The sequence below is a fragment of the Sapajus apella genome, unplaced genomic scaffold (assembly GCF_009761245.1).
Source record: "Sapajus apella isolate SASKATOON/1434 unplaced genomic scaffold, GSC_monkey_1.0 scaffold16, whole genome shotgun sequence".
Taxonomy (NCBI): domain Eukaryota; kingdom Metazoa; phylum Chordata; class Mammalia; order Primates; family Cebidae; genus Sapajus; species Sapajus apella.
The window spans coordinates 31,568,236-31,583,383 of record NW_022436956.1 but is presented as its reverse complement, the minus strand read 5'-3'; the positions used below and the strand labels follow the sequence as shown (position 1 = coordinate 31,583,383).

General features: G+C 33.0%; 1 protein-coding gene across 6 annotated transcripts in view; it reads left to right on the top strand.

The window, feature by feature from the left end:
- The window catches only part of DYNC2H1 (dynein cytoplasmic 2 heavy chain 1), a 396,897-nt gene that overhangs the window by 115,412 nt on the left and 266,337 nt on the right, over positions 1-15,148 (top strand). For all 6 annotated transcript variants that reach the window (XM_032285741.1, XM_032285742.1, XM_032285743.1 and 3 more), the window contains exons 55-61: positions 465-602; positions 4,555-4,668; positions 5,273-5,433; positions 6,844-6,967; positions 7,778-7,899; positions 11,313-11,399; positions 14,318-14,444. In XM_032285741.1, the coding sequence (XP_032141632.1) occupies positions 465-602; positions 4,555-4,668; positions 5,273-5,433; positions 6,844-6,967; positions 7,778-7,899; positions 11,313-11,399; positions 14,318-14,444 (873 nt within the window). The remainder of the gene's footprint in view (positions 1-464; positions 603-4,554; positions 4,669-5,272; positions 5,434-6,843; positions 6,968-7,777; positions 7,900-11,312; positions 11,400-14,317; positions 14,445-15,148) is intronic.

Genomic DNA, 15,148 nt, shown 5'->3' with positions numbered 1-15,148 from the left:
TTCAGTATGTTGTGAGCAGGTGCTTTGTCATTTTTGGCCCTTATTATGTTGAGGTATGTTCCTCCACTGCCTAATTTTTTGAGTGTTCTTGCCTTGAAGGTATGTTGAATTTTATTGAATGTGTTTTCTGTGTCTATTTTGATGATTATCTGGTTTTTGTCCTTTGTTCTGTTGATGTGATGTACTTTGTTAGCTGATTTGCGTATGTTGAACCATTCTCTGTGATGCTTTAAAATTTGTTTTTCTTTAAAACCTCTGTGGAATCTTTTACTACATCTTAATGAGTATCATGTGAAATAAATTGTTATAATTAGCAATAATAAAAAAACCTAAGTCTACTTGCTACTGTTTTGTTTATACACACTTAACATGTTTGCTTAAATCTTTATTATAGGGCTTTATTTACTGTGTGTATGTAAAATTTCTTTTTAAAAATATTGCCAATCAGTATTTTATTGATGTAGGCTGGTGTATCTAAACTAAATGAAGCTAAAGCTCTCGTGGATGAACTGAACAGAAAAGCTGGAGAGCAAAGTGTATTACTTAAAACTAAGCAAGATGAAGCAGATGCTGCCCTTCAAATGATCACAGTTTCAATGCAGGTAATGTTTAGAATGACCACAGAAATGAAAACAATAGGGAGGGCATTTATGCCTGATTGTCAGTCAGTGAAAAATAACATTTTCACTTATGTGAATTTTAAAAATATTGCTTAAGGCCGGGCGCGGTGGCTCAAGCCTGTAATCCCAGCACTTTGGGAGGCCGAGGCGGGTGGATCATGAGGTCAAGAGATCGAGACCATCCTGGTCAACATGGTGAAACCCCGTCTCTACTAAAAATACAAAAAATCAGCTGGGCATGGTGGTATGTGCCCGTAATCCCAGCTACTCAGGAGGCTGAGGCAGGAGAATTGCCTGAACCCAGGAGGCGGAGGTTGCGGTGAGCCGAGATCGCGCCATTGCACTCCAGCCTGGGTAACAAGAGCGAAACTCCGTCTCAAAAAAAAAAAAAAATATTGCTTATTCATACTGAGTCAGACTGATATTATGTCCTTAAGCTTTTATGGAAAGGAATGGTATTTTCCCACATTGTTTAGAATCATAACTTAGTACATTCAGTTGACCATATGCTAACTTATCTAAACTCTTTATATTTTAAATTGGCATGGATCTGTATTTAACTGATTTTATTTCTTTATACTCTGCCAGTTAGGTTGGTATTTCCTTTTATTTTTCTTAGAATTCTCTCCATTAGGCTTTGAGAGTTTTTCATTACCAACATATGACTGTTTTCAAATTCATCTGTTTTATTCTTTACCCCTAACTCCTCTTATGAGCTTCAGACTTACTCAATTACTGACAGGGCATGTTGGCTCACGCCTGTAATCCTAGCTCTTTGGAGGGCCGAGGTGGGGAATCGCTTGACCCCATGAGTTTGAGAGCAGCCTGGGCAATATAGTGAGACCTTATCTCTACAAAAAATTAAAAATTAGCCGAGTGTGCTGGCACGTGCCTGTATTCCCAGCTATTCAGGAGGCTGAGATGGGAGGATTGCTTCAGTTTGAGAGGCAGAGGTTGCAGTGAGCTGAAATCATGTCATTGCTCTCCAGCCTGGGTGACAGAGCAAGATTCTCTCTCTCAAAAAAAAAATTATGTTATCTGTTAAACATGTTTTCTTGGAAGTCTCTTGGGCAGTACAATTTGAAACAGGTTCAAAACTGAACTTACAAGTTTTCTTTACTATATTTCTTTCCTCAAGTTATCGTACTATAATATACATTAATTATTTAAGATAGTACTTACAAATCATATTATGCTTAGAATTTTGTTACCTTATCCCTTAATGTAATAAGTCATTAAATTTTGTCAGTTTTACCTCCCTGACTAAGCTTCAAATATGTTTCCCCATCTCCATGTTGGTGATTGTTACCTAGTCAACTAGGCACTAGTCTAATGCTTCTTATTAAAATTGACTTTAATATTCATCAGACTAATGTATATATCACAATTAAAAAGTAAATGGCCTGAAATACCTTAAAAATAACAAAGTTGTGGGACTTATGATTTCAAGACTCACTTTTCAGTAATCATAAGGTAGTGTGATATTAGTGTAATATTAGGCATAGAGATCATTGGAACATGGTCAGTTGATTTTACAAAAAAATGGCAATTATATGGGGAAAGATAGTCTTTTTAAAAAGTGGTACTGGATATTTAGATATCCAGGTAGAGAGAGAAAAAGCCCAGGACCTTTAAATTTTAACTTACACAAAAAATTACATAATATGGATGATAAATCTATGTTTAGAACATTAAATTATAAAACTTTAGAAGAAAACACAGGAGAACATCTTTATAACCTTAGGTGAGGTGAAGACTTTTTAGAAAGCATATCAAAATAGAAAAAGAAAACTGATAAATTGGATTTCAAATAAAAACTTCCATTCTTTGAAATAAATTCTGAAATGAAAAGGTAAGTCACAGACTGGGAAAAAATATTCACAGAACATGTATATGGTAAAGAAATTATATTCAGAATTTTTAAAAAGTACTACAACTTAATAGTAAAACAAAAATCCAGTTTAACAATGAACAAAAGATTTGAGCAGACCATTTATGAAAGAAGATATATGAAGGGCCAGTAAACTCATGAAAAGATGCTCAATCAAGTAAATGTAAGCTAAAGTCCCAGTGATGTGCTGCTACATATCCACTAGAATGGGTAAAATAAAAAGATTGAGAACACCTCAATCTAGTATGGCAAGGCTGTGTGGAGCATCTGGATCTCTTATAATTGCTGGAGGAAATGAAAAATGCTACAGTTACTTTTCAGAAGTTTGACACAGTCTCACAAAGTTAAACATATCTTAGTACGTCAACCAGCAGTCCCACTTTCAGATTTTTAGCTAAGAGAAATGAAAATGTGATAAATCTTAGAAACATTACACTTGAAAACAGCCAGACATAAAAGACTGTATATTCTATAATTCCTTTGTAAGAAATTATACCTGTAATCCCAGCACTTTGAGAGGCTGAGGCTGGTGGATCACTAGGTCAGGAATTCAAGACCAACCTGGCCAAGACGGTGAAACCCCATCTCTACTAAAAATACAAAAAAATTAGCCGTAGGTGGTGGTGGGCCCCTGTAATCCCAGCTACTCAGGAGGCTGAGACAGAGAATTGCTTGAACCCAGGATGCAGAGGTTGCAGTGAGTCAAGATTACCCCACTGCACTCTAGCCTGGGTGACAGAGCAAGACTTTGTCTCAAAAAAAAAAAAAAAAAAAAAAGAAAGAAAAGAAAAAGAAAGAAAGAAATTATAGAAGCAGCCAAACTACAATAGAAATCAAATTAGTGAGTATCTGACCTGGTAAGTAATACATCAGAAAATGTAAATATACTTTTTATACTGTAAAACTTTAGCATAATTTTTTTCTCAAGGTATTTTGGAACAGAATTAATATAAATGTCTACTTAATAGAGCCAGCCATTTTTATTGTTAAAGAAATCTGACAATTATTTTTACCCTAAAAGAGTTATTTGAAACATAAAAAAGTAAACACTACATAAGAGATAACACTGTTGATTACTATGTGTTTATAAAAGGAAAATTTTCAGCACTTTGTGTGCTTTGTTTACTCTCAGGCTGGTGAGCTTAGTAGCATACATTGAATATGTGCTACTTTTTTCTCTGCCCTGTTCTGAGAATCGATGTTTCTAAGACTGTAGCTAATTTTATTATCCAACAGAGACCCAGGAGAATAACTATGCATCTCATAGGTTAATAATTTTGCTTAATTATAAATAGCAAATATTTCTGTTTGGTATTTTATAGAATATACTGTCTGAAGAGATAGCTTAAATAACAAATTGTTTAACTTCTAAGGCTTGCAATTCTAAGTTTATGGCATAAAGACAGTACAAATTAAATGCTATACAAACTCAGAATAGAAATACCTTCTAACTGGAAGAGGAGGTTAATAAAAGAAGGAATACATGAGCTGTGCCTGGGCTGTTTAAATGTTCAGTATGTTTTATTATTATTTAAGAAATTGTTCATTTCAGGATCTGGGCATGGCGATACATGCCTTTAATGTCAGCTACTTGAGAAGCTGAAGTTGGGGGATCCCTTGAGTCCAGGAGCCTGATCAACATAGTGAGACCGAGTCTCAAAAAAAAAAAAAAAGAGAGGAAAAAAAACCCTCAGACTGACAAATATATGAAAAGATGTCAACCTCATCAATAATCAAGGAAATACAAATTAAAATTGTACATTGAAAATTATGTATTTCTATCTTGTTTAAATTTTATATGAAAAGCATTTATTCCTTTGCTAAGTAGAAAAAAATTAAAGCACTGAAACCTTTCTTATAGAAAATATAAATAAAATAAATCATTGGTTCCCAGGCATTTTGGAAACATTCTTGTCATAGATTCAAAACTAATATTAAGAAAACATTTAATAGAAAATGTTATTTTAAAATATTATATTTTAGATTTCATACTTTTAAATATGCATTAAAATTGATTGGAATGCCACTTAAATATTCTTATAGGATGCTAGCGAGCAAAAAACAGAACTCGAAAGGCTAAAGCACAAAATAGCAGAAGAAGTTGTTAAAATTGAAGAAAGAAAAAATAAAATTGATGATGAATTGAAAGAAGTACAAGTAAGTCAAAAAACATTCTAAGATCCATTTACATTTTTGCTCACTGGTTACATGTAGGAATTTAAACATTATTTGTAGCTCAAGTTGTTTTCTCATAGTATTATAAAATGTGGTTTTCAACCAAACTTTACTTGTAAAAGAGAATAAGAAGGAAAGCCTGCCAGGAAAAGTAAGTAAATTAATGGATGGTAATTAAAAATCATCTTTGTTTTTCATAAACCGCATGGTTTTGATTGCAGAGGGAAAAAATGTGTTAGATAAATTAAGATTTACTATTATGCTCTTTTCTAGTTGATTAAATTAGTTAGCTAGTCTTAAGATATAAAGAGCCTCTTAGAAATAACAAATTGTCTCAAAACAAATAAAATTTTCCAAATTAGATTATTGCAGTTGTGGTGGCAAGAACTCTTACTATCTCAACTTGAACATTTTTTACACCTTGTTTATGCCTTGTATGATTTAAAGCATTTTGGTATTTTAAGAGAGAGGACATTAGTAACTATAGTCATTTTGCATAAAATGACAATAAAAGATAATTTATAAAGAGCTAATGATTTTAAGAAATATACAATTTGAAAATAAAAATAGCCTTTTTCTCTTTTAGCCTTTAGTAAATGAAGCTAAACTAGCAGTTGGAAATATTAAGCCAGAATCACTTTCAGAAATTCGCTCTCTACGCATGCCACCCGATATAATTAGAGACATTCTTGAAGGAGTTTTAAGGTTGATGGGTATCTTTGATACATCTTGGGTGAGCATGAAAAGGTAAAATTTTCCATTTTCAGCAATGAGTGACACATTCTTTCTCAGCTTTAAATGTTTCTTATATTGTTTTTCAAAGTGCATTTCATCTAAATACATGGGTATACATTTTGCCTTGAAATTTAAAGGTATTCTAGGTAATCATATATCAAGATCTATATATTCCTTTCTCTATAAGTGATTGTTAAAAGTGTCAAGAGGATAAAAAGGAATACCTTAGAATCTTTAAATAGGGGAGGGACGGTGGGGGGGTGATAGCAAGGGGAGAAATGCCAGATGTAGGTGATGGGGAGGAAGGCAGCAAATCACACTGTGTGTACCTATGCAACAATCTTGCATGTTCTTCACATGTACCCTAAAACCTAAAATGCAATAAAATAAATAAATGGGAAAAAAAGAATTTCTCAATAAATATAATATTTGTAAAGAGGACTGATTTCATACGTAGTAGAGAGGACTGATTTCACTGTGATTTACTGATGAAGAAAATATAGTCCCTATCCTTAAGAGTCTTATACTTTTAGGAGCTAGCGAGGAGGGAAAGAGACAGAGACAGAAACAGAAAGAGGGAGACCCTTAAATAATAAACAGGATTGGCAAACTAGAAGAGAATAAGATATTAACAAATATGAAACCATGCCACTTCAGGTTTCATATTATAATAGTAGTGTTATGGTTTGTGCTAATACTAAGTTTCTTGTTAGTATTTGGGTTGATAGTAAAGAGTTTCTTTTATATTTGGAGATGGAGGAGGAGATGGGTTGAGAGAGCACTTTAAGTTTCCTTAAAAGGGGTGAGAAAATTTTCTTGCATAGCCTACAACATATGAGTACCTAATAGTTTACAAATATGGTTTTGAGTAGAACAAGATTGTGATTCTTTCATATCACTTCTTGTTCTAGTTTATTCACAAAACAGTAGAAAGACTGTCATCTCTTTCCAGAGTTTTTGTTGTCTAAAAAAAGTTGATAATACATCTTGGCATGCCTGTAATCCCAGTACTTAGGGAGGCCAAGGCACTTTAGGCCAGGAGTTTGAGAACAGCCTGGGCAACATAGTGAAACCCCATCTCTACCAAAAACACAAAAAAATTAGCTGGGTGTAGTGGCAGATGCCTATGGTCCCAGCTACATGGAAGGCTAAGGTGGGAGGATTGCTTGTACCAAGGAGGCGGAGGTTGCAGTGAGCTGAGATTGTACCACGACACTCCAGCCTGGGTGACAGAGCGAGACTCTGTCTCAAAACAAACTAACAAAAATAAAGATAATACATGAGAAGCTTAAAGGTTTTAGTACCGTATTTTCTGTTAACTAATGGCTAAAATTATTGCATGCAGCATTTTGTTAAATTGCTTTTTTTCAGAAACAGCAAATTTTATTTAGCCTCATTTAAGGAAATATGCTTTAATTTTAGTTTCCTTGCAAAAAGAGGTGTAAGAGAAGACATAGCCACCTTTGATGCCCGAAATATTTCAAAGGAAATAAGAGAGAGTGTTGAAGAACTTCTTTTTAAAAATAAAGGATCTTTTGATCCAAAGGTAATTTTTAAGTCATACCATAAATTTGCTTTTCCATACCATATAATATTCTGCTTTTTAAATGTGATGCTTTGTCATTGCCAATTGTTTAGATCACTTGAAAATAAAAAATAAGCTTATAGGTATTACATTTGGGAAGCATTAACCAGCAGAATCAGGTAAATTAGAATCTAGGCCGCAAGGGGGATTTATTATGTTGAGTGGTTTTAATAGCTTTGTATTTGCTGTTAATGTTCTGAACTTACTTTTTTTTTTTTTTTAACTTTCAACTATCCTGGTGGGCTTTTGTTTTTTCTTGTGTACTTGTCAGATAACAACAGATATCTGTGTTAGGATAGTGGTATCTAATTTCAGTGAACAATTTAGAGTTCTTGTTTCTGGTATTTTTTTTAGATCCCTTATTCAAAATGTTATGTGCATCTTCTTTGACACCAATTACAATGGTTCTAAAGCTACTGTTATCTAATAAAGATAAATCACATGTATAGAAGAAGAACTGATGCTTAAACATTGTTGTTGATGACACATATATTCATTAGAAATGTGACTAATGAGTAATTATGTTGATAAAACATCTTTATTTTAAAGAGTCTATGTGGTTCTAAAAATTTATTTTTAAGTGAAAATAGAGTTCATATATATTTCCCTTAATCTAAATAGCAGTTCACTGTATTTTTATTTTAGCTATAAGCCAAAAACTTCTTTGAGTCAAGCTAATAAATAAATGCCAAAATAAAGTATGTTAGAATTAACTTTGCTTTGATTTGAAATTAAGTAAAGATGTTGGATCACTTCTCATGGATTTTTCAGAATGCTAAGCGTGCCAGTACTGCAGCTGCACCTTTGGCTGCCTGGGTGAAAGCCAATGTCCAGTATTCCCATGTCTTGGAACGAATTCAACCTTTGGAAACTGAACAGGCAGGATTAGAATCGTAAGTGAAATCTAAAATATAAACAATTCTTTATTTTCATCAGTTTGACGAGGTTTTAATATATTATTATTTTTTATTTTTTCTCTATTTGTAAAATGGCAGTTGACAATACTAAAACATATAAAATGAGTCAATTAAATACAAATTTAAAAGCAGATCAAAAAAAGAAGGCTATTAGAGATAGCAGAACCAACTCACTTTTTCATTACCATTATTATTTTAAGGTTAGGTAGGTAAAAGTTCCTTTAGAAAGAACCAAAGTTTCATAAAGTAATATTGTTAAAGTACAAAATGAAAGCTTTGGAAATTTAAGGCTTTTATATTTGTTTTTACCTTCTAAGTTCTAGGAAATGTTTAGCATGTATTTTCCAAAACAGTGTGTGGGGAAGTAGGAGGAAGATTTAACCACTTACTATTGGAGCTACGGATCTAATTTGCTGTCGTTACCAAGTCAGAAATATATTTAATCTCTTTTGTTCTAACTGCAGACCGAAAGGTTTATGTTCTTTAAATTTTGTTTTTTTTTTTAAATTTAAATAGGTTTTTGGGGAGCAGGTGGTGCTTGGTTACATGGTTGAAGTCTTTAGTAGTGATTTCTGAGATTATGGTGCAGCCATCATCTGAGCAGTGTTACACTACACCCAATGTGTAGTCTTTTATCTCTTGCCACCCCCCACCCTTTCCCCTGAGTCTCCCAAGTCCAATGTCTCATTCTTATGCTTTTGCGCCCTCATAGCTTAGCCTACATGAGTGAGAATGATGTTTGGTTTTCCATTCCTGAGTTACTTTACTTAGACATATTAGTCTTCAATTCCATCGAGATTGCTGTGAATGCCATTATTTTGTTCCCATTTGTGACTGAGTAGCATTCTGTGGTATATATGTATACTACATTCTCTTTATCCACTCATTGATTTATGGGCATTGGGCTGGTTCTGTATTTTTGCCATTGCAAACTGTGCTGCTACAAACATGGGTGTGCAAGTATCTTTTCCATATAATGCCTTATTTTCCTCTGGGTAGATATCTAGTAGTGGAATTGCTGGATCAAACAGTAGATCTACTTTCAGTTCTGTAAGGAATCTCCACACTGTTTTCCATAGTTATTATACTAGTTTATAGTCCTACAAACAGTGTAAAAGTGTTCCCTTTTTACCGCATTCCTGCCAACATCTATTATTTTTTGATTTTTTGATTATGGTCATTCTTGCAAGAGTGAGGTGGTACTGCATTGTGGTTTTAGTTTGCATTCCCTGATAATGATGTTGAGCATTTTTCCATATGCTTGTTAGCCATTTGTATATCTTCTTTTGAGAATTGTGTATTCATATCCTTAGCCCACTTTTTGATGGGATTGTTTGTTTTTTTCTTGCTGATTTGTTTGAGTTTGCTGTAGGTTCTGGATATTAGTTCTTTGTCAGTTGTACAGGTTGTGAGGATTTTCTTCCACTCTGTGGGTTGTCTGTTAACTCTGCTGATTATTTCTTTTGCTGTGCAGAAGGATTTTAGTTTAATTAAGTCCCATCTGTTTATCTTTGTATTTGTTGCATTTGCTTTTGGGTTCTTGATCATGAAGGTTCTTGCCTAAGCCAATGTTTAGAAGGGTATTTCTGATGTTATCTTCTAGAATTGTTATGGTTTCAGGTCTTAGATTTAAGTCTATTATCCCTCTTGAGTTAATTTTTGTACTGGGTGAGAGACAAGGATCCAGTTTCAATCTTCTACATATGGCTTGCCAATTACCTGCTGAAAAGAAGAGAAGCCCCAAGATAACAGCCTTAAGAGCAGGCCTAAAGCTAAGAAAAAAATAAATACAACACATAGATCAGTAATCTACAGATTACCTATTGTATTCTTTTATTATGAATTCCTCTCTTTCTCTTTCTTACTTTAGTACCTCAGGTTTCTAGAACACATCTTCCACAGTAGAAAGAGTATATGGGCTGGGTCATATTTTGAAATTTGGATGTCTAAAAGTATCTATAATATGTCATTGTACGTGATCAATAATTGGGTTGTGTTTAAAATACTAGACTAGAAATAGTTTTAGCTCACAATTTTGAAGGCTTTATTCTATTGAAATAATTCTCAGAATTTGGTTCCTAGACCTGCAGCATCAGCATCACTTTGGAAATTGTTAGAAGTACAGATTTTTGAACTCTACCTGAACTAACTGATTCTGATTCAGATACACTGTTGGGGAGAGGATGGTAAGGCCTTCCAGTCTCTGTTTTGATAGGTAATTTTGGTGTGCACTGAAGTTTGAGAACCCCTGCTGTACTCTCTGCTAGAGTTCAATGTTGGTTTTAAAAAGTCTAATGTTATTTTGATTCCCAGTGTTTTGTATGTTACCTCATATTGTTAGAATGTTAGGAAGCTTTCTTGGCCTGTCTGATCCTTGGCTGTTAGTTGTGAATTGTGCGTTTTAGAAGTCTGGCTGGAAGCCTTGAGTGTGTAACCTGGGCTCCTTGGCTGCTGAGCATCACTGTAAGGTGATCAGATGTAGACTGGCCATTTTGTGGCAACCCCTTAATATTTTGTAGGTATTTTGAGAAGCTAGGATGTCAGTCATTTTACCTAAAAGAATCTTTATATCTTTTGTCTAGGATGAGTGCATAGAGGTTGATGGAGATGAGTAGGGGCATGAGCTAGACTTGCAGCATTCTGAGTTATGTTACAGGTAGTCAGCTCTCAATAGAGAATGGATTCTGAGGTCAAATTCTTTGTAATATCAACTATTAAAGAATCCTCTCTATTTAACTTTATTGTTACTTTCGGAAGTATCTGTTTAGATTTTCTGCACATTTTAGGATTCTACTTTTTTCAGCTCCTCTTTGTATAGTCATTTTAGCTTTTGGCTTTTTGCATTCTGATGTTAGCTATTACTTTTTAAAATTTTATTGAACTTTGCAGGTGCAGGAGACTGAGGTGGGAAGATTGTTTGAGCCTAGGAGTTTGAGGCTGCAGTCAGCTCTGATTGCACCACTGTACTCTAGCCTGGGTGACAGAGTGAAACTCTGTCTCTTAAAATAAGAAAATTATTTTTGAAATCTCTCCTATTTCATACTTTTCTCTTTTGATCAGTGTGCAGGTGTATCTTTCTTATTTTCTTGGCTTTATTTTAGTAGGGTTTTAGAAGGGATAGAAGATAAATATTTACCATTTTTATCCAGAAATCTGCATGTATGAGTATTTTAAAATATAGATTCCTAGAAGTGTATAGTTGGGTCAGAGGGTACACTTTTAATTTTAGCATTGCTTTTCAAATTAAATTCTAAGTAAAGGTGTTATAAAGTTACTGACAGTTTTCATTGTCATATATTTACTGTAAGATTACATTTTAAGGTGTTGCTGCTGCTTTACAGTTGATATCTAAAAGAGAATGACTTTTATAATATTGAATAATATTTTAGGAATCTGAAAAAAACCGAAGACAGAAAAAGGAAACTGGAGGAGCTTCTAAATTCTGTTGGTCAAAAGGTATCAGAACTCAAAGAAAAGTAAGTTATATTTTGAAGTGTATTTTGGATAATGCTGAGAGTGATTACATTTGACATCTTGATTTCTTTCTTATTTTGACTTTTAAGATTTTAGACTCCCTTATGTCAGATGATACTATGGTATCTATTAGTCTGTAACCTTTTTAAGGGTACATTATTATGTTAAAAAATTCTGTCCTCTTAACTTTTTTCTCCTTTGTGTTAAAAAAAATTTCTTCATGCAAGTATTAAACTCAAGTTAAGGATCATTTTTTAATATTATTAGTCTTAAAGCCTTTCATGTATCCTATTTAGTACATGATAGAAAATATTGGTATGGGAATTATAAGTGTTAGAACATTTTCTTTTAAAAATTTTGAAGATTGAAAAGCTGAATAATATCTGATTTAATACAACATGTTGAAGTGCTGTGTCATGCCTCCTTTTTTAATGGAAGAAAAACTAATTATTGTACTGAGAAATTAATCAGATAGAAACTTTGAATTTTTTTCTCTATGTTCAGGAAACAATTCTCTCTCTCTCTCTCTCTCCCTTACTCTCTTTTTTTCTGTCTCTCTAATATATGCTTATAGAGAAATACTTGCAGAAAAAAAGCAAACCAAAAAGAAAACCCCAAACTGATAAACCCACTGTTTTCAATATTCCCTAACAAGTATTATGTTAGAAATATAGGAAAGAAATCACATCATTTTTTTCCAGTTATTATTAGAGAAGTATAAGGAAAATAAGTATAATGTATTATTTTCACTGTCATATGCTCACAATCAGCACTTAATATTCATCTAATTATTAAATATTTATTGAGTATTTAGCATATTATAGCAATGTTTTGACTTCATTTATTAGTCACTTGCTGTGTTAGGTATTGTACTGGGTAATTTATATATTTATTTAATCCTTAAAACAATAATGAGAAGTAAATATATTTCTATTTTGCAGATTAGGAAGGTTAAAATTATCTAGTCTTTTTTGTATAAGGTTGAGCTGCTAGTAAAATACTAAGCCATGTTAGATACTAGATTTGTCTAATTCCATAAAGTTTCTACTCTTAACCATTGCAGCATACTACCATTATTTTGGAAGGATTATTATAAGACCTTTTGAAATTAACTTTTAATTTTAAATAAAACAGAATGATATTTTTCATTATAGAGTCATTCTCAAGAATGAATTAATGTTGGTAACCATGCTGTTACTTGTTATGATCCTTAATTAAGGTTTAATTGACTCTAGACCATGAATAACAGTTTTGCTTTCTTATATATCAACAAAGAATAAGGGAATTGAAAAATAAGCATGATCTATAAATTTTTGAATTCTAATTTTACAAAATTAAAGAGATGATTTTCATTTCTAATACAGCTTATACAGAGTTATGAGAGTTGATTTAATGCAACAAATATTTATTGCAAAACCTTGTTCATGGTAGAGTATGCACTGTTGTGTTGAATAAAGATGAGCTTTCCATTTCCAGGTTTTAGAACAGTGCTGTTTAATGGAACTTCATGAGATTATGGAAATTTTCTGTGATCTGTGTTATCCAATATGGTATCCAATAGTGATATGTGGCTACTGAGCACTTGGCAGTGTTTGTAATATGACTGATGAATTGAATTTAAAATTTTATTTATCTTTAATTAATTTAAATTTATATAGGTACAAAGTGGCTAGTGGCTATTTGTTCATATTGGACAAGTTGGTTCTAGAGTCTTATGTCTAGGGAAGGAAAGAAGAAGGCACTTAGAGAGACAATGAAATGTACTGTAAAGTACATGCAACTTAATGCCAGCCACATCTGTATATGAATTTTAGATCCTCTTCTGATTATTGATGAGAGCCTGGGCAATAATTTCTTTGGGTTTAACTTTACATATGTATAACATAAGATTTATAATGTTTAACTTGAACTGTTCTGGAGAATTAAATGCTACTTTTTTGACTCTTGATACCACCCTGAGCATATTATAAGCACTTACATACTTGTTTAATGACTAAATAATCATGTCAAATATTACTATTATATTTAATAAAATTGCATACATTTTTCAAGGACAATAAAAAGAAAATTATAAAGATCAATGAATATAGGGAGAGGTTATATATAATGTACTGAAATGAATTTTGAAATTTTATTTGTATTTTCAGTGGTAAATATTAGAGGAGGTTGGGCTGTAGGGTGAGGAAGTGTGTGATTGGAAGATACTCTAGGCAAATGAAACATTCTGAAGAACACTGGAGATAAAGGATAGGATATTTACTGATCATGTAAAATTCTTCTGATATTGACATATATTAATGGTTTTGCTGATCAGTAATATAATTAAATAAAACTAGAAAGACAGATTGGATGTTTAGGACAGTCCTTGAATGCTGTATTGTCAAATTTGTATATAATATAGTAGAACATGGAGGCCCTGTCAAGTGTTTTTCAAGTTTTTTTTTTTTTTTTGAGACAGAGTTTCGCTCTTGTTGCCGAGGCTGGAGTGCAATGGTGGGATCTCCGCTCACCATAACCTCCATCTCCAGGATTCAAGCGATTTTTCTGGCTCAGCCTCCCTAGTAGCTGGGATTATAGGCATGTGCCACCATGCCCGGCTAATTTTTTTGTATTTTTATTAGAGACAGTTTCTCCATTTTGGTCAGGCTGGTCTCGAACTCCTGACCTCAGGTGATCTGCCCGCCTTGGCTTCCCAAACCTGTCAAGTTTTTTGAGGTAGAGAATGCTACACTTTGTGTGTGTGTGTGTTTATTTACATATATATATATATGTGTTGGTCTATTTGTCTCAATGATATTTCATATGGAAACATTAATAGTATTAATTAAATTATGGCATAAACATTTATTAGCTGTGGATAATTTCATTAAATCTCTCTCAAATCCTTTTTGCTTTTAATTAAATTTTAATGTTTACATAGATTTCAGAGCAGGACTTCAGAAGCTGCCAAACTTGAGGCTGAAGTAAGCAAAGCACAAGAAACAATCAAAGCTGCAGAAGTCTTAATTAATCAGCTTGATAGAGAACATAAGAGATGGAATGCACAGGTTTGTTTGAGAAAGGGGTCATGAAGAGTCTTTCTTTAAAACACAGGAAATCTATAATATAATGTATGTTAGGGAAAAGGAGAGAAAGATCCATTAATTTGCACCTGGCTCAGGATAAGTAATCTAGTTATAAATGGCCATTATGTGAATTAATCTTTAAACAAACTGTCTTTATATGAATAGATTTTAGGCAAAGCAGCCTATTTTCCTTTCAGTTTCCCGTGTTATTGAGAGATGGGCAGCCTGAAAATGAGTAGATGGAAAACTTAGTACTCCCTAGAATTTTTAAAAAAAATTTCCTTCCTCAGGACAGTAATTTTGTGATTTGACACTGTTGGCTATTTATTTTTTCTTGGAATATTTTATTATTTTGACTTTGTTAGTGTTGTCTCTTGTTTTTTCTTGGTTTATTTCTGAAATCAGTTAACCTCCCTTCCCTTTCCTGACCCTCCTCATCTGCTTACCAAGTAATGTTGATTGTCCTTGCTATTCTCTTCCACAGCAGCTTTTTCTGCAACTACTTTGGGGGTTATCTCATCCCATTATAATATTACCTACACTGTAATAATGACCAGCTACATTTCCAGACTACTGAGTTTTAAATGTTTATTTCCAACTAAACATTAGACATTTGCATTTAATTGTCTCTCAGGAACTCAAACCCAATATGTCTAAATTATTTTCTTTTTCTCATTCCAAGTCCC